Below are 22,616 nucleotides of genomic sequence, written 5' to 3'. Positions count from 1 at the left end.
ATCGCCCTTTTACTTACATTTTAAAAATACATGTAATTTGCACAAAATCTTACCAATTTGTAATGTGTTGCATGAGGGCTCAAATCTGGCATGCCGCGAGGAGTAGGCTACATATATTTTTCTGTATCGCAAGGCTTTGAAGTTTGACCTTTGGGCTGATTAACATTAAGTTTACCATGATCCTTTTAATATCACATATTTGTTAGTTTTCTTTTCATATTTCAGAAAAAAAAATTGGTTGGAAAGAAGTACAATCATCCTAGGAATAGGATGGAAAGTGGGCTATCGGCAAAACTGAACTTAAAAGCTACATGTTTACCGTCGAATCTATGTCCTGTAATCAAATAGCTCTCATCTGTTACAAAACATACTTGCACACCATTGAAAGGTCGAACGCCAAACGAAAAATTTTTTTTACACCAAGATCCCCGCATGTGCAAAACAAGCATCGCTGAGATGTATATAAAAAGGGGGATACCCACACGCCTGTAATTCTACCACGGTTATTGCAAAGATCAAAGGAATGCCGCGGTCATTATTCTACGATATACCTTCATACGTATTGACTGATTAAGAGAAACTTGACACACATCTCGCCATGTCATTTTGTAATGTTTCATATTGCGTCTTGTGACTAAATCAAGATGAAAGAGAACATGTATGAAAACTCAAAGACTTTTCAAAAAATGTTTTCAGATTTAATCTGACAATTAACTGTATAAACTCAACAACTTCACAGGCAGAAAACCAAAACGCACATGAATACCCATTGTCAATGTTAGTCTTGTCTTTGGTTAGATTTTTTGACAACAGCTACTGACCGTTTCTATTTTCTTTATACCACATTTTATGGTCTTGTGGAACATAAGTTATATATACATATTCCTTTCACAATATCATTTTCCCTTCTTCTTCCATTTGAATTTCTTTTGAGAGAGTCCCTTCGTTTCATCAGTCTTTTTCTTTAGTAACAGCAGTCCGAGCTTTTTAACTCCCTCCTGAACAACAGTTTCTAATTCACTCTGAACTTCCTGCACTTTCTCTCTATCACAGAATATATCCTCAAACCTGAAACTGCAGCAGAAATAAAAAAAAATTAATTTCATTCTCATTTCTATATAGACCCTGAAGCGTACTACTACACCACTTGCATGGAACGGTACGAAACGATTCTTGCACGGAACGGTTAAGTTTGCACGAAACGCTGAAAGATCTGCATGGAGCGATGAACGGTTTGCACAAAACAATAGGCATGACCTGCATGCTTTGATTTTTGCAGCATTATTTGTTTCATCCTGGGGTTAGTTTAAACAAGGAATAGTTTAATTACTTATGAACACGTTGGAATAAAAGAAAATGAATATTTTTTACCTTCGGAAATAAAGGAAAAAGATGCATAAATTGTATGTCATGGAATATTGATTATTTAACTTTATTCATTGCTCTATCAATTTCATCGAAAAAGTCACATCTGTTTTGCTATTTTCGTATATTCAATCTGAGTGTCATTAAAACATGTGTACAATTTGTATATTCCAGACCTCTTCTCAAAGTCAAATGTTGAATAAACCTAAACATACGTGTATGACAAAGAGATAAAATGAATAAACAAGAGGCCCATGGGCCACATCGCTCACCTGAGTCACCTTGGTCCATATCAGAAGATTTTCCATATCTATTTGCATGTAAAACCGTAGTCCCTATTATGGCCCCAAACCTACCCCTGGAGGCCATGGTTTTTGCAAACTTGAATCTACACTATGTCAGAAAGCTTTCATGTAAATGTGAACTTCTTTGGCCCAATGGTTCTTGAGAAGAAGATTTTTAAAGATTTTCCCTATATATTTGTATGTAAAACTTTGATCCCCTGTTGTGGCCCCATCCAACCCCAGGGGGGCATGATTTTAACAAACCTGAATCTGCACTATATCAGAAAGCTTTCATATAAATCTCAGCTTTTCTGGCTCAGTGGTTCTTGAGAAGAAGATTTTAAAAGATTTTTCCTATAAATTTGTATGTAAAACTTTGATGCCCCCCTTGAGGCCCCATCCAATCCCCGGGGTCCATGATTTTAACAAACTTGAATCTGCACTATATCAAAACAAAAAAAACAACAACAAAACAAAAAAACTTTGACCCCCCTATTGTGGCCCCATCTGACCCCCGGGGGCCATGATTTTAGCAATTTAGAATCTGTACTATATCAGGAAGCTTTCATATAAATCTCAGCTTTTCTGGTTCAGTGGTTCTTGGGAAGAAGATTTTTAAAGATTTTTCCTATATATTTGTATGTAAAACTTTGATCCCCTATTGTGGCCCCATCCGACCCCCGGGGGCCATGATTTTAACAATTTAGAATCTGCACTACCTAATAAAGCTTATCTATAAATTTCATCTTTTCTGGCCCAGTGGTTCTTGAGAAGAAGATTTTTTAATGACCCTACCCTATTTTTACCTTTTCTTGATTATCTCCCCTTGGAAGGTGGCCTGGCCCTTTATTTTAACAATTTAGAATTCCCTTTACCTAAGGTTGAAATTGGCCCAGTGGTTGTTGAGAAGTTGAAAATGTGAAAAGTTTACAGATGGATAGACGGACGGACGCCGGAATACGGGTGATCAGAAAAGCTCACTTGAGCTTTCAGCTCAGTTGAGCTAAAAACAAACTTCCCATCAGGTAAGACTGAAACATTTTCTAGGGTGGGGGTGGGGGTGGGGGTGGGGGTGGGGGGTTGCATCTAAACATCGTATTAGCCAGTCAATAAGAACCTTAGATAAGAAGGGAAAATAAAAAACAAAAAGAAACAATCAAAATATGATTGAAATAGATTGAGAAATAAATGAAACATATAAATGAAAATATAAAACAAATAATGACTAACTACAGTAATGATTAACAGATATGCTAGCAGATCTTACATCCAATTTCAATTAGATTGTTGCATTTGCCTCAATTCCAAACCTATAGAAAACTGCATTCATTTTTGAGAGACAAAAGATATAAACACCTCTTTTTTCATATTTCAATTGCCCAGCCGATTTTCACACCTTCTGTACGAATGTTAATTTCAAATACTCAGATTAGCTGACCTCTATTGTGGTAAAAAAAAAAAAGCACCTTGGAATTTGCGTAGAATATACATGTTATACACAGGTCGGTCTTTGCATTATGCAGACAGTTCTGATAAACAATTTTAATGAAAATATTTTTCATTTAAAAAGAGAAACTTGATCATAGAAGTTTTACAAGACAAATAAATTATTCCTTTATACAAAAAAAAAAAAAACTACAGAGGGCAGAGATATACATAGAACAGTGAACGGTTTGCAAGGAACGATTGATTGATTGAATATTGTTTAACGTCTCCCTTGAGAATATTTCACTCATATGGAGATTGCCGATGAAGGGCTGCAAAATTTAGGCCTATGCTCGGCGCTCACGACCATTGAGCAGGGAGAGATCTTTATCGTGCCACACCTGCTGTGACACAGGACCTCAGTTTTTGTGGTCTCATCCGAAGGACAGCCCCATTTAGTTGCCTTTTACGACAAGCAAGGGGTACTGCGGACCTATTCTAACCCGGACGCATGGAACAAAACGAAACGTTTTGGAGGTGTAGTAGCACACTTCAGGGTTTGTACTATTGGAACATATTTACACTTAACTAGTAAAGTGCTTTACAAAAATGATGAAACAATTGCATAACTAGTCCTAAGATTTAAAGGGCTAGTTCCTTGAGAATGTTAGAGCAGTTTGTACAAATCTGCCGGTTTGCACCAGTTTCCCCCCACAGTTTTGAATGATATAATACCTGAGCCATAGATACATGTCCATGATTTCGTACACCTCCTCCAGATTGGACAGACTTTTGATTGTCCGAGGGAGAACCCAAGGATAGTCCGTCTGCATCAGCAGCCATTTACAATCGATCGGGGTTCCGTTGCTATAGCTTCGTGCAAACTACAATTCACAAATGTATGATTTGAAATGCTCAATATTTAACAGGAGGTCTACTATGGGCCATGTCGCTTACCCTAGTTGAATTTTTTTCTCCTTCAATTTTGTAAATTTACAATAACCCTTTTATGGGCATATACTGGCAATGAAAGGTTTTGAATAAACTTGAATCAATGCTACATGAGTATGTTTGGATATTTACTTCAGAAGAAAATTTTCTTTACCATAATGTTATCTTCAAAATATTCACAACTATTCCAATGTAAACAAAACCCCATTGTGCCCTTCCTTGACCCGGGTGTCAAACTTTTAAGAAAGTAATAATCTACAAATCTGGGAAATTCCCATTAATTATGCTGCAAGGTAACCTTTGATTATGGGGGCATAAAAAGCTATAAATAAATACCTTGGCATACATGGTGCTTAGTGATGGTGAATTCAGTGATACTGGAGCCATACAGAACTGATACCTCACTCGCAGGGGAAGATCAATGTGATCTATCAATGAAGCCAGTGCCTTAAAATTCTGCATTGCACACAGGAAGTACATGTCATTATTCACGGTAGACATGTGCTCAAAAATATTCTAAAAAGAGAGAGAAAAATTCATCTATTAATCACTTTTGGTCTCATACCCCTGTGTACATCTGTGTACAAATGTTATAGCAACATAGTCATGTTTCATATTTGTACCAATTTCTCAAAAATAACCCAAAATATGTAAACAGGATGAACAGTAAAATCAAAAACATGAAGGTTAAGAAACTTCTACGAGGCAAATGATAGGGTGTTTCTTTGAAATAGGATTAAATACGATCACTCTTGATGCGGACAAGTCTGCTACCATTATTGGCGCACATCGAATGTGACCCATAAATATCAACGAAAAGAGCAGCTTATGAGAAACACCTCCTCTTAAAGTAGAGTGCAAATGTTGTTCTTACTGATCAAATCTGACTGAATTTGCATGTCTCTTGTGACTTATCATAATTCCGCTGTTGTATACACAATTTACAAGTTTAAATAATCAAAAACTAGTCAGTGGATTTTATTCGAAATACTCACTGCTCTCTTTATGTTAAATATAGAATTGTCTTCTTAATGAAACCTGACATGATTTTTGTTTTTTTATTTTTTTTATTTTGTTAAATCATCTGTTACACTTATGTTAAAAGTTGATCAAATTTAGTGAATGAACCTCTTAAAATTAATCATTCATTTACAAAATTGACATTTTGACATGAATTCAGACATAAAAGTTGAGAATATGAGAAATTCAACTAGAATATGCATGCTGCTGAAGATCTTTATTTTCTAGTTCAAGATGGACGTTCATGTTTGTCTGATTATGTTACCTAATGCAGACTCCGACAGAGACACTTACAGGTAAAAATGTATATCTGGTAGCTTAATGCAGACTCTGAGACACTTACAAGTATATCTGGAAGCTTAAAGCTAGGCAGGTAAAAGTAAAACTGCTCCAATTGTTCTACAGTGGGCAGTAAACCAGCAGCCTACAAAATTCCAACATGGGCATACATTTCATTTCAGTCACTTATTCTGGTAAATGAAAGCATTTAACTACAGTTCAAAGCAATACTGGAGCTTGATTTTGTCAATAATTGGCACTTGCCATGTTGATCATTTCTGTATGTTACTTTCTCCCAATTTGTAAATTCTTTATGATCCAGTGAACTCAGAATTTGTATATTATCTAACTTTTAAAAGAGCTTTTGTGAAAACCCAGTTGCCCTTACATGTGGTAACTTTCCAACAGATTCAGCAGGGCCTGGGAAACAATATATTTTTTTTGGCCTTAACAAGAGTTTTCATGAAAACCCAGTTGCACTTACTTTTATGTCCTCCACTTCCTGTTTAATGATGTCTTTACTGCACTTACTTTTATGTCCTCCACTTCCTGTTTAATGATGTCTTTGAGTTCCAACATCCTCTTCTCGGTGAATGCCGTCACCAGCCCCACTTCCTGTCCTGCTCCGTACCTTCCTGCTCGGCCAGCTATCTGCTTGGCCTGTGGTGTGCTGATATCGGAACTAACTAATTGTCCATTCTCATTTCGACTAAATTTCTTAATTTGCAAGAAAACCATTCTCTTAATTTTCCTTTAAATAAAAAGACAGCCATTCTGATCAAGCTAGTACCAAACAGAATTATGTTCAGTGCGTAAATGAAAATGAGTTTAGTAGAATTAAGGTTTGGGATGTAGTGCCCTCCACTTACAGGTTAATGCCCATTCCGATGGCATCTGTGGCCACCAGCACCTTACATGGATCCTTGGGATCATTGAACTTCTCAGCTTGTGCTAGTTTTGTGGCTATTTGTAAACATAATGGAACATTTTTTTACTTTAAAATCAGTGAAAGAAAATACAGCAAAACAGTTACAGCGAATACACTTATAATGAATTCACGCTTACAGCAAAGTGACATCCATCCCCTGTAGTTTTAAAACATTTAAAGGACACATCTCGTGTTTTCAAAGTATACAGAATTAAATGCATTTTGTCTTCCTTATGCTTATAGAAGTTAATTGTAATAGTTCGTTCGCTGAAGTATTGTGATAATTTGCCACAATACGGACTTAAATCTAAGCCCCGATTTCAAAAAGCCTAGTTAATTAGATAGGTATTCACGTGGTACAGTGACGTCATATGCGACCTTCGTCGATCAACTTGTTGTAAAAGTAGTGTTAGATATTTTTAAAAACTCAGGTTTTAGGGGCCTAATTTATTTACCATGGATAACATTTATTTCAATGTTGACAAATTTCCCAAGTCTTATATCTTTTAGCCACCAGTGCATACAAATAGCGACCCAATTGTAGCGAGGAAAGGGAGTATGATATCTGCATAAATTTGCGAGTAAATAATGTTTACATGGGATCACTGTCTAAACACTATTTGGTAATGTCATTTCTGTCAACAACTGTAATTAGTGTTGTTGCTTTTCTAAAATAAACAGTGCAATTATTATTAAATTTATTTTTGGAGAAGTTAGATAGGCCTAAATTATGATAAGCTTATCATTGACAACTAAAGTGGGAGCGCGGCGTGCTGTTGTTGTAAACATGTACGCGTTCCTTAAAAAAATGAAAGCATTATAATTCAATTCAAAGTTGGGAAATATCATATTTTATTATTTATAATTGAAAGTTCAATTATCTTTTATCTTTAAATTTCTTTTTTAACACTACCAGAACACTGCTAGCAAAGCTCTGCCTATATGTTGTTACAAGGTGAAGGTCAGTTGGTGCGAGTGTGTATTGAATTTGATAGCAAAACGGAAAGCATATGCCGTAGGCCTATATGTAACAGTGCGTAGATTCGATAGAACCATTTTCTCGCAGTTTATCTACATCTTTGTCCAAGTGCTTGTTTGAAAAAGTACGGGGACAAATTCTACTGGTTTTTTTTAAAGGGACTGGTTCATGATTTTTGATAAAAATATTTTTCATTTTTGATGTTAAACATTAGAAATATAGCTCATTTAATGTTGACAGCCAAAATTTTGACCTTCTGAATGCAAGAATAAAAGTAATATTTTAGCCTTAAATATGTGTTATGTAAACAAAGACTCGAGTCTTTTTATGTAAACAAACAAACAAGTGAAATATTGATTTTGCAATATAATGCATCTTAATTTTGCATAGTAACAAATTTTAACTTTTAGATGACACATTTCACCCCAAAAATGCTTGAAATGTGAAAGATATAATAATACTTAGATCGATATCCATTTCTTTTGAAAATTTCGTAAACAATAGCATACCGCAATCTTTGTTTACAAAACAAATAATAAACTCTCTAAAATGAGATTCTGTGATGATGTATCACCTTAATTTTCATGTGAAATCTTTCAAACACATTAGACAGTAGATTTTGATCATTAAAAGTGAAAAAGAAAATTTTGGGTAAAATCGTGAGTCAGTCCCTTTAATGTAAAGTCGTTGTGCCGACAAAAAATATTCACAGTTTGTCCCTCATACCTTCCTTCGAAAATTGAAAAAAAAACACAATCCAAATCCACTCTACTGATAGCAAGTACACCCTTAAACGGCACAAAATACCCTAATGCAGTGTTATTTACAAGCCGTTAATGTGATAATTGTTTGTTTGTCAATTAAATCTAATCTGTTTATGAAATGGCCAACAACTGTTTTCAAATCTTCTCGCTCAAGGTCGCATATGACGTCACAGATAATGGCGCGTAAAATATCAAAGAAAATATGCATATCGCAAGATTTGAATTTCATCGCTTTCAAACTCGAAAACTACGCAAACTGTTTCATTTAAAACACATGTAAAGTAGTTTTAGGCATGAAATGAATTAATTTTGCTGAAAAAATTAAAAAGTTTAAAAACATGTGATGTGTCCTTTCATGAACCTATTAAATACAATGAATTATGTTTATAATGAATCAGAATTGTTTGTCCCCAGCACTTTGCTATAGTTTTACTAGAGTATGCAGCATTGAGGGTCTATAGTTATTTGATAGCAATGAATTTCACTCCAGCAATTTCAAATGTGTGGTAACCGATACAGTGCTGAACACATTCTGCTTACCTTAATTTAACTGGAGTCAACAATAAAAAGAAAACTTTTAAACATTTACTAGTATTACAGAGTTCCTGAGAATTAGATAGAAAGATGTGGGTACCTGCCTGACAATTAGATAGAAAGATGTGGGTACCTGCTTGAGAATTAGATAGAAAGATGTGGGTACCTGGGGGGAGGCTTCCGTAAATGACTGCCACATTGTGTCCCAGCCTCTCCAGCTCCATACACACATTATATATTGTCTTTTTTTGGAAACACACCAGGCAGTCTCCACCCTGTACCTCCTCCAATGTTTCTGGAGGAAAATAAAACAATTGGTTATCGGGAAATCTATTGAAAGAATTTCTAACAATACATGTACATTTCATAAGGAAGCATTTCCCCCCCCAAAATGTTTTATAAGTTTAAAAATACATTGATGGAATTTTACTTTCTAAAAGTAAATATTTTTGGGGTATTTTAATTCCTGAATCTTTTTAAATACAACTGACCTCAATTCAAAACAACCACTAACTTCAATTGGAGATTTTCAAAAATGGGTAAAAATATGTAAGGCCTTATAACCTTTTGACCCCATTGAATAAATACTAAGTTTTCATTACCTATTGCTTTAGTGTCAAATCTTAATTTCGTTAAACGATCGTATCGCCGAACCTGAAATAATTAAGCATAATTCTTATTCTATCATACATGCAAATCCATTTTATAGCTACATGTAGTATGACAAAAATAGTTTCATTTCCTTTACTTTCACAATCTTTGCATAGTGGATTCAATGTGTGTTACCTCCAGCGAGTCTCCTGTGGTGTGGACTATTCTTTGGACCAGATTAACGGCTGCCTCCTCTCCACACAGATGAATCTCTCTGGCACAGAGTCCCAGGAGAACCCTTGTCCAGGCCCCTCCTCGTTCCTGATCCCTCAACATTTGAATCTCATCGATGACCGCCACATCATCTGTATTGTAGCAAACAACTCTAACGACCAGATATAAACTAGGGATAGCCTACAAACTACAGCGCCTACAAACAACTAGTATTAAGGTCAAGTGACTCCAGTGACCTACAAACATGTGATGCATCAGCCCCATCATTTAACCTAAATCATTTACAATAATGCTCATTTCAACAGTATATTTGTGCTATCAGTCATGCATCAGGTTTTGTGATCAAGGTCACAGGAGTCATTTGACCTTGATACTAGTTTGCATCCTCTTATCATTTCTGAAGATTTCATGTCTCTATCAATTCCAGTTTTAAAGTTATACCAGTTTTTTATCGAATGTCAGAGGTCAAGGTCACTAGAATCACTTGACCTTGATACTAATTTGCAGATCCCATCATCTTTTCTGAAGATCCCATGTCTCTATCAGACCTGGTTCTGAAGTAATATCAATTTTATGTTGCAAGGTCAGAGGTCAAGGTCACTTGACCTTGAAACTAGTTTGTAAGCCCTATCATTTTTTTCTCATTTCTGATGACCCCAGGGCTCTATCTATCTACTTTGTCAAGTTACATCTGTTGAATTTTGGAATTCATTCAGTTAAACCCCATCCCCATTTGATCCCCCCAAAGTGAACCCACCCACCCTTCCATACGAAAACAAAAACATTTCTGCACAACTAGATACATTAGTTTATCATGTCCTTGAATATCTAATACTCAAAAATATGTCATGGAGAACACATGCGAAATTTTAAGGCACGAGAAAAAATAACCTAGCAAAAACAGGAATGGACAATCAAAATCCTTGATGAATTGTGTCACAGAAATTCAAAGTAAGGAACGAAACAATGCTGTCAGTAACTTTCAAAATACACTGTACATGATTTCCATTTCAATTCTAAAACTAGGTGGGAATGTTTTGAATTATTGCCATAGCACTAAGAAACCAATGTTAATCATCTCTCTCTCTCTGTATTTGTCTGTTTATCATCTCTCTGTGTGTTTGTCTGTCTCTCTGTCTGTCTGTTTGTCCGTCTGTCTGTTCATCTGTCCATCTCTCTGATTTGATGTGTACTATACATTGTGTGTTGCCTTTTCAAGAACTATGGTTTGTTCTGAAGGACTTAAGCTATGGCCTTAACATAGTCTAAGGCAGTCTTCATGAAAACTCAGTGGCCCAAAGACCGAGGTCAGTGAATTGTAAGGTCGGGTCAGTAAAAATAAAAAATCAAGGTTCGATTGGCTTGTAGACTTTTTATAAGTCACATTGAATATAATGTTGGATGTAGATATTCTAAATGTCTTATTTGCATGAATGTACCATCAAAATAAAAATAAATTGATAAATAGCACATAAAGTAAGTGTTTGAACACTGTGGTTTATTTATTTTTTAAAATAAAGAACGATAACTATACTTGTTATTGTCTAGGTAACTTGTACGTAAATCTCATGAATATTCAATGAACAACTTGTTGAAACAATGAAAATGGCTGTGAATTGTGTATCACAACGCACACCGGTATTGTATTGTCCAATTAAAATGAACTTTGTCAGTTGCAGTTATCTCTGATTTTATGCAATTTGTATAGTTTGTAAAAATAATCATTTACATTTGATGTTGGTAGACAAGACTACTTCCTAAGATACACTCAGGCTGTTTTTGTGTTTGTGAAAAATACATGAATTTCTAGTCTTCATTGTGGGTGAAGATAGAGAGAGAGAAAATACTATGTACCGCGTTGTTTTTCTGGTATCGACAGGAAGGATGCCTTAGGGTGGATATGAACATGAGTAATGATCATATTTGATAAAAGTTTCAGTAAATTAATTGTACAATTATACAATACATTCCATAATGTATTTGATAAACATGTACTATGAAAATTAGGGGGACCACTAAATTTCTCTGTGGACTAGTGAATTCAGACAGTTCAAAGGTCCCACTGGCCACAAGTTTTAAATGTTTTCGTGAAGACTGCTAAAGCTAAGATATACATAGACTTATGCTGTACTAAGAAACTAAAAAACTTTGGAGTGAAATTGGGGTGTGGCAACTCCTGATTTTCTTACATTCTAACGTGGTGCTGGCCATCTCAACTGTTGATGAAATATGGGCTGCTGGTTCGTCCGGACTAAAATGGAATCGTCTTTCTTCTCCTGTAATCAGATCACATGGTACATCCTGCAAAATACACGATAACCAAACCTGAAATCTGTAGTCAAAATACACGATAACCAAACCTGAAATCTGTAGTCAAAATACAAGGAGGCACTCTGTTATACCCATGATTCATTCCAATTAACTCAGAGACCATACATAATTTATCTATTTCAAACATAAGAGAAAATGTATCTCAAATAGATGAAGTCATTTCATATCTGACAATAAAATAAATGGAGAATATTCAAGCAAACTGTAGCCATAACTAGTGATGACAAAATGACTATTTACTATTTCTCACATAATCTTGACATTTTTTGAAGACTTCCACCGCTAGCAATCTTAGTGGGCCACAGTACACCCCAGTGTCAGCGTTCATGAAAGCCTTCAGAGCGTGGTACGTCTTTCCACTGTTAGTAGGTCCGCTGTGGAAAATGATTTTTCGCTTCATCCTTCGTGCTTCAGGATACCTAGAAAAATTTCAGACTTTTTTCAAATGAACTCTCCAAGGGACATTTGAACTCTCCAAGGGACCTTGTTCCAAAATCATATATATTTCTCTCTGGTTATATAAGTAATCTCAATGTCAAGAATAAGGATCTTCTCTTTTTTTTATTACAAAGATGTGGCTAAGGCAAGACTTTAACATTTTTCACGACTAAGATCAAGCAACCTTTGTGTGAAGTATAAGCATTTAATTTCTCTATTACATAATGGTTTTGACATGACTTGAACAGGAAAAACATGGTCTGACAGAAGAACAGACAAATTGTGTGGGTGGGTGGGAGATGGGGGATGAGGTATATAAAAACGAAAGTGTGAACAAAATGGAAATAAATAATAAACTGAAAATGAATTAGAAGATAATCTTACCAATTAGCAGGTTGTGTCAGATCACATATTAACTGAAGGTCATCTTTAAACTCGAAGTGTGGATATAACTTCTTAGCATAGTCAATGAAAAATGGAAACAAATCATCCATGTGTTTGCCTGTAAAAAAAAAATCACATCATACATGAGTCATAACTTCATCTGTTAATGGCATCGAGGTTCAAAATCAAAGACAAGAGCTCTGCAAAGCATGGCATCCCCTTGTAATGTCAAAATGCTTGGTCAAAGAAAAATTTTATCTTTACCAAGTATAACTTCTAATGTTTCATTACAAAGTTGTGACCATGAACAGTTATTTTAAACTTTCATTTAACAGTGATCTTGACCTTAGCCAAATGACATCGACTCTGGGTTATGATACATCTGCCTGGTTGTAAGCAACCTTTGTTAAAGTATGAGCATGTAAAAACAAAAATTCAATTACAAACAAGCATTCTGAGAGTATTGCATGGCAAAACATAGTACCCTACCAGTTGCAAAATTCCTGGACCGCAACAATATTCAAAGTTCATTATGTTGGTTATGGTAAAGGGGAAATTTGGGGAACCAGGATAGGAATGATTGGAAATCAACTACTATTCCAGAAGAGACTAGACCAGGAAAAAAGACAAATTTATAATTAGGTTTAAATTAGGTCTTTAACCAAGTAAATAAACTGTGAAATGTCGGTGATCATGAATAATTTAGCTACATTGTTGTATTACTATGCTAGAAGTTTTAATGAGTGTAGTACTCTTATCTACAGATATAAGAAACTTCGATGTAAACTAATAATTCATGCTATTTTTCTAAGTCCATGGGGCCATAACTTGATGAAAAATCAAGACACTGAAATCAAATTCAAACTTGATCTGTAACTTATTATGGCAAAGCAGTGAACCAAATATCAAATGAATATCTGCAAGCACAACAAAAAATAGTCTGGAAAACTGATAATTTATGCTATTTTTTAAGTCCAAGGGCCATAACTTAGTGAAAAATCAACGGACCGAGACGAAATTCAAACTTGATCTGTAACTTCTTATGGCAAAGCAACGTACCAAATATCAAATGAATATCTGCAAGAACAGAGAAAAAAGTGGGGAAAACTGAATTGACAAACAGACGGACGAAGTCCAAACCTACAGTTGGTAGGGGAATAATTACCACAGTTTCTGAGAATGAGTTTAAAAAGTTCAACAGTAAATGACAAACCATGACGAACATGCACAGAAAATAATAGACAAGTCAAAGTCAGCCAATAAAGTATGTCAGAGATGGTTTTATTGGTGCATAAATTATTCCTGTTTTGAAGGGTAAAATTGAAATCATGCCCACCTGAGTTGATGATATCATACAAAACAATATGCAGCTGAGCAGGAAGTTGACTTATATTATTCATCACAAACTCAGTAAACCTCTCCATGGCTTTGGATAGGAAAGGCTCTGCAAATAATGAATCAATATAATGTATATATATTGAAAGATTAATTATAATCTAGTAAATATTACCAGAGATCAACATTAACTGTCTGATTCTCCAACATTGGTAATACATCTTATCATATATATCATTTCCAAAAAACTTGAGAAATTCTTTTGGAATAAATAAAATCAACGAGTTTGTGTCTCTGCTTCGTGTTATGTTCATCCGGTTAATGCTAAATCACAAAATGCAAGATATCTTCCAGAGACAATGTTACGGTTACCCAAACTATGTAAAGTTAGTAAAAATGACTCTTCATAAATTTTTTTTTTCCACCAAAACCTATCAGTTTTTTATTGTAAAATTCCCACCGGACCCTGTACAAAAATGGGTCATTAAAGGACACATCTCGTGTTTTCAAAGTATACAGAATTATATGCATTTTGTCTTCCTTATGATTATAGAAGTTAATTGTAATAGTTCATTCGCTGAAGTATTGCGATAATTAACCACAACACGGACTTAAATCTAAGTCCCGATTTCAAAAAGTCTAGTTAATTAGATAGGTAGTCACGTGGTACAGTGACATCATATGCGACCTTCGTCGATCAACTTGTTGTAAAAGTAGTGTTAAGATATTTTTAAAAACTCAGGTTTTAGGGGCCTAATTTATTTACCATGGATAACATTTATTTCAATGTTGACAAATTTCCCCAAGTCTTATATCTCTTAGCCACCAGTGCATACAAATAGCAACCCAAATGTAGCCAGGAAAGCGAGTATGAAATCTGCATAAATTTGCGAGTAAATAATGTTTACATGGGATCACTGTCTAAACACTATTTGGTAATGCCATTTCTGTAAACAACTGTAATTAGCGTTGTTGCTTTTCTAAAATAAACAGTGCAATTATTATTAAATTTAGTTTTGGCGAAGTTAGATGGCCTAAATTATGATAAGATTATGTATCATTGACAACTAGACCTACTGTCCCGGGTGCATTTCGAAAAAAAAAAATAATAATAATAAAAATGATGAAAAGTGAAAATCACAATACTTTTAAATTATTTTATTCAAGCAATTTTATTAATCATTTTTTTTATCTACACATTGTTACTTAGGAAGTGGGAGCGCGGCATGCTGTTTTGTTACACGTACGCGTTCCTTAAAAAAAATGAAAGCATTATTCAATTCAAAGTTGGGAAATATCATATATTTCATCATTTATAATTAAAGTTCAATTATCTTTTATCTTTAAATTTCTTTTTTAAAACTACCAGTTGGTAGACACTGCTAGCACAAGTTCTGCCTATATGTTGTTACAAGGTGAAGGTCAGTTGGTGCGAGTGTGTATTGAATTTGAGAGCAGAACGGAAAGCATATGCCATAGGCCTATATGTAACAGTGCGTAGCTTCGATAGAACCATTTTCTCGCAGTTTATCTACGTCTTTGTCCAAGTGCTTGTTTGAAAAAGTACAGGGACAAATTCTGGTTTTTTTATGGCAAAGTTGTTGTGCCGACAAAAAATATTCACGTCTTGTCCCTCATACCTTCCTACGAAAATTGAAAAAAACAGTCCAAATCCTCTCTGCTGACAGCAAGTACACCCTTAAATGGCACAAAACACCCTAATGCAGTGTTATTTACAAGCCGCTAATGTGATAATTGTTTGTTAATTAAATCTAATCTGTTTATGAAATGGCCAACAACTGTTTTTAAATCTTCTCGCTCGAGGTCGCATATGACGTCACAGATAATGGTGTGTAAAATATCAAAGAAAATATGCATATCGCAAGATTTGAATTTCATCGATTTCAAACTCGAAAACTACGCAAACTGTTTCATTTAAAACATATGTAAAGTAGTTTTAGGCATGAAATGAATTTATTTTGCTGAAAAAATTAAAAAGTTTAGAAACATGCGATGTGTCCTTTAAACCCTGGCACTTTTTACATCAATTGTGTTATATTTCCCACATTCAAAGGTGGATCAAGTGTCTAAAGTAATGTAATGATTGATTGGTTGTACATTGTTTAACGTCCCTCTCGAGAATATTTCACTCATATGGAGACGTCACCATTACTGGTGAAGGGCTGCAAAATTTAGGCCTATCATAGTATGCTCGGCACTTACGGCATTTGAGCAGGGAGTGATCTTTATCGTGCCACACCTGCTGTGACACAGGACCTCTGTTTTTGCAGTCTAATCCGAAGGACCGCCCCATTTAGTCACCTCTTACGACAAGCAAGGGGTACTGAGGACATATTCTAACCCAGAACCCTATGGGACAAGTAATGTAATGAAATGTTAAGATGCTTCTATAGTTGTCTGTACATGTCCTGATAACTTGGGGATTTTTTTTATCTAGTTATAGATATAAATACTAATACCAATACTTTTTGCTTCCCCTTTAAACACGGTCACACCTAGCTGCAATAATGTAGCCCTATCCAATTTTTTTTTATTCTGACGTTTTCGGGATAGGGCTACAATTCCATAGGATCTCCGTAATGGTGCAAAATAATTTTATGAATAACCGACAATAAACTCTGTGTATTAGTCCCAAATGTTGTTTACACCAAAAGGAGTACCAACTTTGTGCTCGGGCATGTCTAATAAAGGTGTTTTTCATTAAATATAATGTACAGCATGCAAAATTCTTCGTCTGCTCCGCCATGCTTGTTATCGCGAGATCTCGTAGGTGGATCTAATGAAAAGCCTAAACATTGACAATCAGCGCGAAAATGTAGTTACTCGAGCCACTTCGACAAAGAAAGGAAAATCATATTATTGCAGAAAGAATTTACACTCTGCTGTTCGGTTTTTAACTTGATATTAAATTCAAACCTTTTCAATACCGACGAAATAGCTTTCGCCTCCATACTTGTCCATTGATGTAAATACTACCTTATATGGCATATGCAAATGACTTGACAACCGGAAGTTGAAACTTCAGTACATCAAACATGGCGCAAAAATATGAATCGAGAAATTGGAATTTATCGAAATTGTTGAAAACGGTAGAATAGAGCCTCACAAATCTAAAGTTGCAGGTTGTAAATTTATATATTGACTAAGAAACATAGAATATCATTTTATTTACGTAAAGAAAGTCAGGAAATGTTTAGAATGAGCGCAAATGTTGCGGGAGTGAATCACTCCCGCATTTGCACCATTACGGAGATCCTAAGGAGTTGTAGCCCTCTCCCTAAAAAAAAAAATAAAAAAAAAAAAAAAAAAAATCAGAGAGGGCTACATTATTGCAGCTAGGTCACACCATAAGACAAATAATAAAGATCAAATGCTTACCTATTAAACCTTCCATCTGTGCTGCTTTATATACTTCAGACTGTTTTGTAAAACTCATTAATGTTTGAGACACTTGGTCTGAAATTATGAATATCAAAAATATATTAATGATCACATTGTCAAAATTCTAAGTCATCATTATATGTCAGCTGTATGTATATATGAATAGAATTTAACCCATTTTCAGCAAGATTCGTTGAGGCTAGATAATACGGGACTTTCGAGATACGGATCCACTCTGACTTTTATTGCGCGTTGAACGTAATTGTAGGGCATGTCACTTCCGGATTACAATAACAACTAAGTAAACAAACATGGAATATTTCAATTGCTATCAATTTCCTGCATTTAAATGCTATCTTTGATAGAAAGGAATAACTACAACCACTTTTAAGGAAAATACAATTGATTAAATTATGCGAGTCGGCGCGGGAAATAAATCTAGGGAATATCTTAAGGATATCGGTAAAACTTCACGCCTTGCATCCAATGGTACGCGTCTAAATGCGCCTTTTCCCTTCCATCTAATTTACACCCAGGTACTAAGCACCAATAATGACTTGGATCGTCATCGTGGGACTGCGCATAGCTCTTTACGGGCCGTCTGTTAGCGAAACACCATATGTATCAATGTCAACTTTGCCCTACAATTGGTTATTATCACGTGACCGTGGTGTATAAACGTCAAATATAATCGGTCGTTCCGGCATATCCCGAAAGTTCCGTATTGGACTCATGCCTCTTCAGTCGTCAGTCCAAATATCTAGCCTCGATGAATCTCGCCGAGAATAGGCAGTTACTGTAAAAGGAGAGGGGCCTTTTCAGTGTCATCCCTTGTGGTGTTAAAGGATACATATTCGTGTATTAATATATGTTTACGTGACAAGTCCCCATGCTTTGTCCACACACCACAAATTCAAAGTTAAGTCAGAAACGGCAATTGTTCGCTACTTCACTGTTGATTTTGAATTTTACACCTACCCTGATCAAGATCACCCGTCAAGTCTCTCCCTGTTCCTGTCGGATCGACAAGAGTATTTATGATGGTTTCTTTTACAGTGATATCTTCTATTTTCCCGGATTTCCTCGATGATATACACCCCAGTACAACGTTTGAGCTGAAATTCCTCCTGATTTGTGACAATATATGACATGCTCGAACAAAATCATTATTCTGACGATCGATCAGAATTTTCCTACACGCACAAAATGTATTGCCTTTGAAACCAGTCCGTAGTAGACTCAGCATCATGAATTTCATAAGATTCCTCGCACATTGCTTTCAACGTCACACGAACGCTTGAAAATTTGATCGGTGTAAATCTAGTACTAAGATTTCCCATTATTTTAAGATCATACCATTGACATGAATAATCACGTCTGTGAGCATAAAATGAATGTACATAAAAAGTTACAAGTATTAGTGATGCTATTTATTAATCAATAAGCATTTATGATAATAAAAGTTATTTTTCTTTTTCGGAAATTCCCAGACTTTTTTCAATGACAGTTAAAAGTATTAGATCACATGACAAAACATTGTGATCATGGGTTGGAAATGGAGCTGACGTTTCTTACCAAGATTTGTAAGTTTTACTAATATATTCTTTTCCTTTTTTATCACTTTCTCAAATCATGTCCCATGGGCAAAGGGAGGGACCCAATATAATGGACAACAGACATCAACACATACAGATTACAATTAACCTACCAGAATAAGGGTTGGGTATGTAACTTTGTGCTGGAAAAGGAAAGAAAATTTGATTTCAGTTTTAAAGGCAGATGTATCGTATGCCTGATAGAACAACAGATTTATCAGCTTTTTTAAAAATCCATATATGTTTCTTTCAAATTCAATTATTTATCTTGATCTATTTGAGTAAATTTATAAATGTCTTGGCAATTTCCCCCAATTATGATTTTATATGCTCACTATATATATAGGTTATGTTATAGCATATCGTGAAGTGCTTTTGTCCTTCTGTATGTACGTCTTTCAGCACCTAGTGGATCAGATAAATCCAGTACATCTTTCACTAGGATATAATCAAACTTAGTACTGTAAATGTTTGCAATGATTAGAGGAAGCCTATACTGTTTTTAAGGTCAAAGACCAATCTTACATGAGACTCAGTAATTAATGAGATATAAAAAATACTAACAAGGTTAAACTAGACTTATTACACATAATCATCCACTATAGACGGGTTAGATTGTAGTATGGTGCAGTGTTTCTGTCTTTTCATCAGCACCTTGTGGTACGGATAAAAAGAGAACTAATTAGGCTAGGTTAATCAAACTCAGTACAGATGTTCCCTATTGGTGAGAGGAGGATGCCTGTCATTTCACAGAGTCAAAAGTCAAGGCCATATTCTTATGGAAGAGCAGATCTGATCAGGTCAGGGTCATCAAACGTGTTATATAGTCGATGTTCTCTATGATGGTTGTACCAAGTATACAGTGCTCCCTCGATATATTGCTAAATAAACTCAAGATAATCTAAATGTTTATACAGAATGAAGTCCAAATAACTTTATGGTATTAAATTTCTTTTGACTTCTCAGTGAATTGTCCATAATGGTGAATTTGTTATATTGCTACCCTCGCTATATTGTCCACATTCGTCTTGAACAAAAGTTGGCAATATATCGAGGGATCACTGTAGTTTGAATTTATTAATAAGTAAAATTTAATATAGTGTCACTTCTGAAGTTACACTTTTCAGTCTGAGAATGAATTCTTTCTGAGCAATTTTATGTAATAAACAAAGTCTCTATTTTATAATCACTCCTTAATATTAGAGAAAAGTCCAAAAGGACATTTTCAGAGCCTTTTTATTTTTACCAAAGGATATGGTTTATGTGGATGTTAATATTTAATGAAAGCTTTTACATAATTTCTGAATATGATGGATTGGCATATTTCAGAGTGAGCATATATAGCTCTTGTCCCTGTTTTTATGGCTTAATAGTAATGGGCTAGGATAATTAAACATACAATATACATGATGTATACTCATTATCTTATTGTAATACTAATGTGCAGTGTTTCAATGTGTCTGCCTTTTGTCTGAATAATAATAGACTGGGGTAATAAAACTTGATATATACACATGTACATGTATATCCAACCATCACATGGTCGTTATGTTATTGTAATGTGCAGTACTGTGTCTGCCTATTATTGTCTGTTTATTCATGCATGGATACTTTTTTGGAAGAATAAAAAGAATGATGATTTGCTCAAGTTTCAAGATAAGAGCTCCTTTTTCTTGGAGGTGCATTCACTTTGAATATAATACACAAATTAAAAGACTTTGTGGAACAAATGTCTAACTTACACGTAAAAATGAAAATGTATATAATACATGTTTCAATATGATCCCTATATATGTGTGTATGTGTGTACTTTACATGCATGTATGTGTGTGTATTATGTATACATATTTTTATGAGTACTATGTACAGTATGTGTACTGTGTATATGTCTATACTATGTAGAAAAGTTACAATTCTGCTGACCTCAGCAAATGGACAATGTGGTGGCCTGCAATAATGAAATTGTCTTAAATTTACTGGGTACTCACCGTAAATATTCATATCACACTGACATGAAAATAATACACCTGTATACACAATATATAGAAGTCATTGTACTGTTTCAGATAACATTGCCTGCTGGACTCTATTGTTGTTGTTATATTGTTTCAGATAACATTGCCTGCTGGACTCTATTGTTATTGTTGATCTCGGAGACTGCAGGAGGTACAGGGTATGAGCTGACTGCCAACTGTACAGTGCATTACGTAAAATGTGTAACATGTGGAGCAGGCTCCTTTGCCAACAGTTGTAAGTACTTCGACGTAGATTTCAACAGTTGTAAGTACTTCGGCGTAGATTTCAACAGTTGTAAGTACTCCAGCGTAGTAGATTTCAACAGTTGTAAGTACTCCAGTGTAGATTTCAACAGTTGTAAATACTCCGGCATAGTAGATTTCAATAGTTGTAAGTACTCCGGCATAGTAGATTTCAACAGTTGTAAGTACTCCGGCATAGTAGATTTCAACATCTGTAAGTACTCCAGTGTAGATTTCAACAGTTGGAAAGTACTTTGGCGTAGATTTCAACATTCGTAAAACGTAAGTACTCCAGCGTAAATTTCCACTGTTGTAGGTACTCTGGCGTAGATTTCAAATATTTCCTGATTTACAAAGTAGTTGTTACCTTGCTTGTGTTGAAAGCTCAATTGAACTTTTCCATTTTTCTTTTTGTAAACTTTTAATATTTTTGACTTCTTCAATACAACCACTGTGCCAATTTCAACCAAATTTGGCACAAATACTCGTTAATAAAAGGGATTCATTTGTGTTCAAATGAGGGACAATATTACCTCTTACAAATGGGAGAAATAGGGTGTGATGTTGTAAAAGCTCTCCTCAAAACATTGCTGAATTGTAAAAAAGCTGAAACTTACATGAAAGTTTCCTTGTATAATGATTTGATTTGATACAAATGAAAACTCCAGACTTGGATGAGGCCACAATCAGCATCGGAAATTTCTTTTAAAATCGTCTCAAAGACAACAGTATAATGTTAATAAAGGATATGCAAACATCCACTTGTATTAGAGTGAAATTGCAGGGACACATTGAGAAAATTTCACTTTGCAATATATGCACAGGAGAGCAATGTGGCTCATGGGGCCTCTCATGAATATTTAAATCTGTCTGTGTACATAATATATATACCAAAGCAATATCCAAGCATCATCATGTAGTGTAGATTATATCAAATGGCCCTCGAGGTCAGAATGGGGCCACATTTAGGATGCAAAGGTTTTCATGCAAATATCCATGAAAAAACCTCATTAAAAAGTCTTTCTTCATTATTTCTACAAGAGCTATGAGGTACTTATACCTTATTCAAGCTCTGACTTCAACACTAAATTATATACAGTAAAACATGCAGATAGTTAAGTGCTGGGGATGAACAATGTTGGTTTGTTATGGTTATAAACATCATTTGTTATATCCAATGAGTTCATAATATAAACTACAGGGATTGAAAAATCACTTCACTGGAAGGGTGAATTCATTATAAGTGTGTTTGCTGCAACAGTGTTTTACTGTATAATGTAAAGTCTGTTTAAATCAGGAAACAAGTTAGAAGACTAATAGCTAGCTCGATTACAAGGAAGCATGTTATCTAATGCTCAACAAACTTCAAGGGCAGGTTTGCCGTGACTAATATTACTTTATTGATTCTTTTCACAAAGGGACAAAGGTCATGGGTTTTTCTAGTATGCACATGGCAATTTGTCAGACTGATAAACTCGGGGGTGGAGTTAATTTTTACTCTTTTCAGAAAAAAATGATA

General features: G+C 34.9%; 2 protein-coding genes across 2 annotated transcripts in view; one reads left to right on the top strand and one right to left on the bottom strand.

Annotated features, from left to right (window-relative positions):
• Positions 1-676: 676 nt before the first annotated feature.
• Positions 677-18,502, bottom strand: LOC125657975 (ATP-dependent RNA helicase SUPV3L1, mitochondrial-like). Its single transcript, XM_056149495.1, has 15 exons — positions 18,223-18,502; positions 17,242-17,319; positions 13,844-13,951; positions 12,508-12,625; positions 11,936-12,104; positions 11,544-11,655; positions 9,316-9,485; positions 9,132-9,183; positions 8,696-8,824; positions 6,194-6,287; positions 5,856-6,075; positions 5,389-5,469; positions 4,362-4,541; positions 3,810-3,958; positions 677-1,074 (listed from the first exon to the last, which is right to left on the bottom strand). The coding sequence occupies exons 1-15, from the start codon at positions 18,500-18,502 to the stop codon at positions 897-899; spliced, it is 2,118 nt and encodes a 705-aa protein (XP_056005470.1). The 3' UTR covers positions 677-896.
• Positions 18,503-18,735: 233 nt separating this feature from the next.
• LOC125657978 (proprotein convertase subtilisin/kexin type 5-like) overlaps positions 18,736-22,616 on the top strand; it is a 17,398-nt gene continuing 13,517 nt past the window's right edge. The window contains exons 1-2 of the mRNA XM_048888963.2: positions 18,736-18,827; positions 20,952-21,089. Of these exons, the coding sequence (XP_048744920.2) occupies positions 18,770-18,827; positions 20,952-21,089 (196 nt within the window). The 5' untranslated portion in view covers positions 18,736-18,769. The remainder of the gene's footprint in view (positions 18,828-20,951; positions 21,090-22,616) is intronic.

The sequence above is a fragment of the Ostrea edulis genome, chromosome 9 (genome assembly GCF_947568905.1).
Source record: "Ostrea edulis chromosome 9, xbOstEdul1.1, whole genome shotgun sequence".
In the NCBI taxonomy this organism is placed as follows: Eukaryota; Metazoa; Mollusca; class Bivalvia; order Ostreida; family Ostreidae; genus Ostrea; species Ostrea edulis.
This window is presented reverse-complemented; position numbering and strand designations above follow the sequence as displayed.

Bases quoted from the DNA above. Each gene is read 5' to 3' on its own strand.
- LOC125657975 (XM_056149495.1), bottom strand. From the start codon at position 18,502: ATGAAATTCATGATGCTGAGTCTACTACGGACTGGTTTCAAAGGCAAT. The intron at 11,656-11,935 runs GTGAGAAATAGT...TGTATTTTGCAG, and splicing joins TCAAAAAATGTCAAGATTAT to GATGTACCATGTGATCTGAT. The intron at 3,959-4,361 runs GTATTTATTTAT...TGTGAATTGTAG, and splicing joins TAAGCACCATGTATGCCAAG to TTTGCACGAAGCTATAGCAA.